This window comes from Aptenodytes forsteri, unplaced genomic scaffold (assembly GCF_000699145.1).
Source record: "Aptenodytes forsteri isolate BGI_AS27 unplaced genomic scaffold, ASM69914v1 Scaffold84, whole genome shotgun sequence".
Classification (NCBI taxonomy): Eukaryota; Metazoa; Chordata; class Aves; order Sphenisciformes; family Spheniscidae; genus Aptenodytes; species Aptenodytes forsteri.
Window position 1 is genome coordinate 609008 of NW_008795492.1, and position 1012 is coordinate 610019.

Below are 1012 nucleotides of genomic sequence, written 5' to 3' on the forward strand. Positions count from 1 at the left end.
GGAAGTAAAAATTTTAAAGATGCTCTTTTTTATGTGATGAAAAGACATCACGGAATGTGATGAAGAGGCATACAGGGGAAAAGAAAAAAGACCACAGAACACTACAGAATATCAAACCCCACAGGATGAACAACTACCAGAAGTTGTGTTTTCCCCACCACGCTAACAAGCCTTGTGCTCATTAGTTTTGACAGAGCCTGCCCACGTGGGATTGCGCTGGTGCACTGGTGCACTTTTTTTGAGCTGGTGCCATTTGTCATTGGGCAAGAAAGCTAAACAAAGGTGACAACCTTTGAGGTTCAAGTGGTTAAGAATCATCTGGTAATAATAACACAGGGTGGTGTAACTGCTAGTCCCTCATCTCTCATGCTGTTAGACAAATAAATAATGACACCATTGTTTTCAATACAGCCTAATTAGAGCTTTGCAAAAAAACCCCAACCAAACAGCAGAAGTTTCATTTCACCAAGCAAAGGCCACCTGCCAACCACAGGAATTTCAGTCTCTAATGAGGTACAAATATGACTGACCTCACAGGTCAGACACGCTTACTCTTGTCCCCTACTGGGCACCAAGTAAGTCGTAACCTGGGTGAGCAAGGTGTTACCACAAGGTTGAAATTTTCGGTTGATCTGCATCCTTCAGGTGTGAATGTGCTGAGCAGACACAACGCTCCTTTCAAGGTCTACTTTGTTTAGGAAAAAACGATACTGGAGAGTGTATTTATTTTTTGACAAAATTCCTTAAATGTAAATGCCTAACACTCAAACCGAGTTCATTTCCATATTTCTCGCAGCAGAAACTAAGCCATTATCTGTAGCTATTATCTTTAGCCAACCTTCTTGCTAGACTGCCAGTAAAACACGTTTTTTTGCTGAGTTTCCAGCATCCCCACGCGTGATGCAATAAACCTACCAAAAAGGTGGCTGTAGGAGAGAAATACCACACGGCGACAGGCCTGCAGCGTCTCCCTCACAGCACCCCGGCGCCGGGCGCGCTCTGCTGCTCACCT

General features: G+C 44.1%; 1 protein-coding gene across 1 annotated transcript in view; it reads left to right on the top strand.

Annotated features, from left to right (window-relative positions):
- Window positions 1–521: 521 nt before the first annotated feature.
- Window positions 522–1012, top strand: part of ERI2 (ERI1 exoribonuclease family member 2) — a 7420-nt gene continuing 6929 nt past the window's right edge. The window contains exon 1 of the mRNA XM_019472657.1: window positions 522–537. Within this exon, the coding sequence (XP_019328202.1) occupies window positions 522–537 (16 nt within the window). The remainder of the gene's footprint in view (window positions 538–1012) is intronic.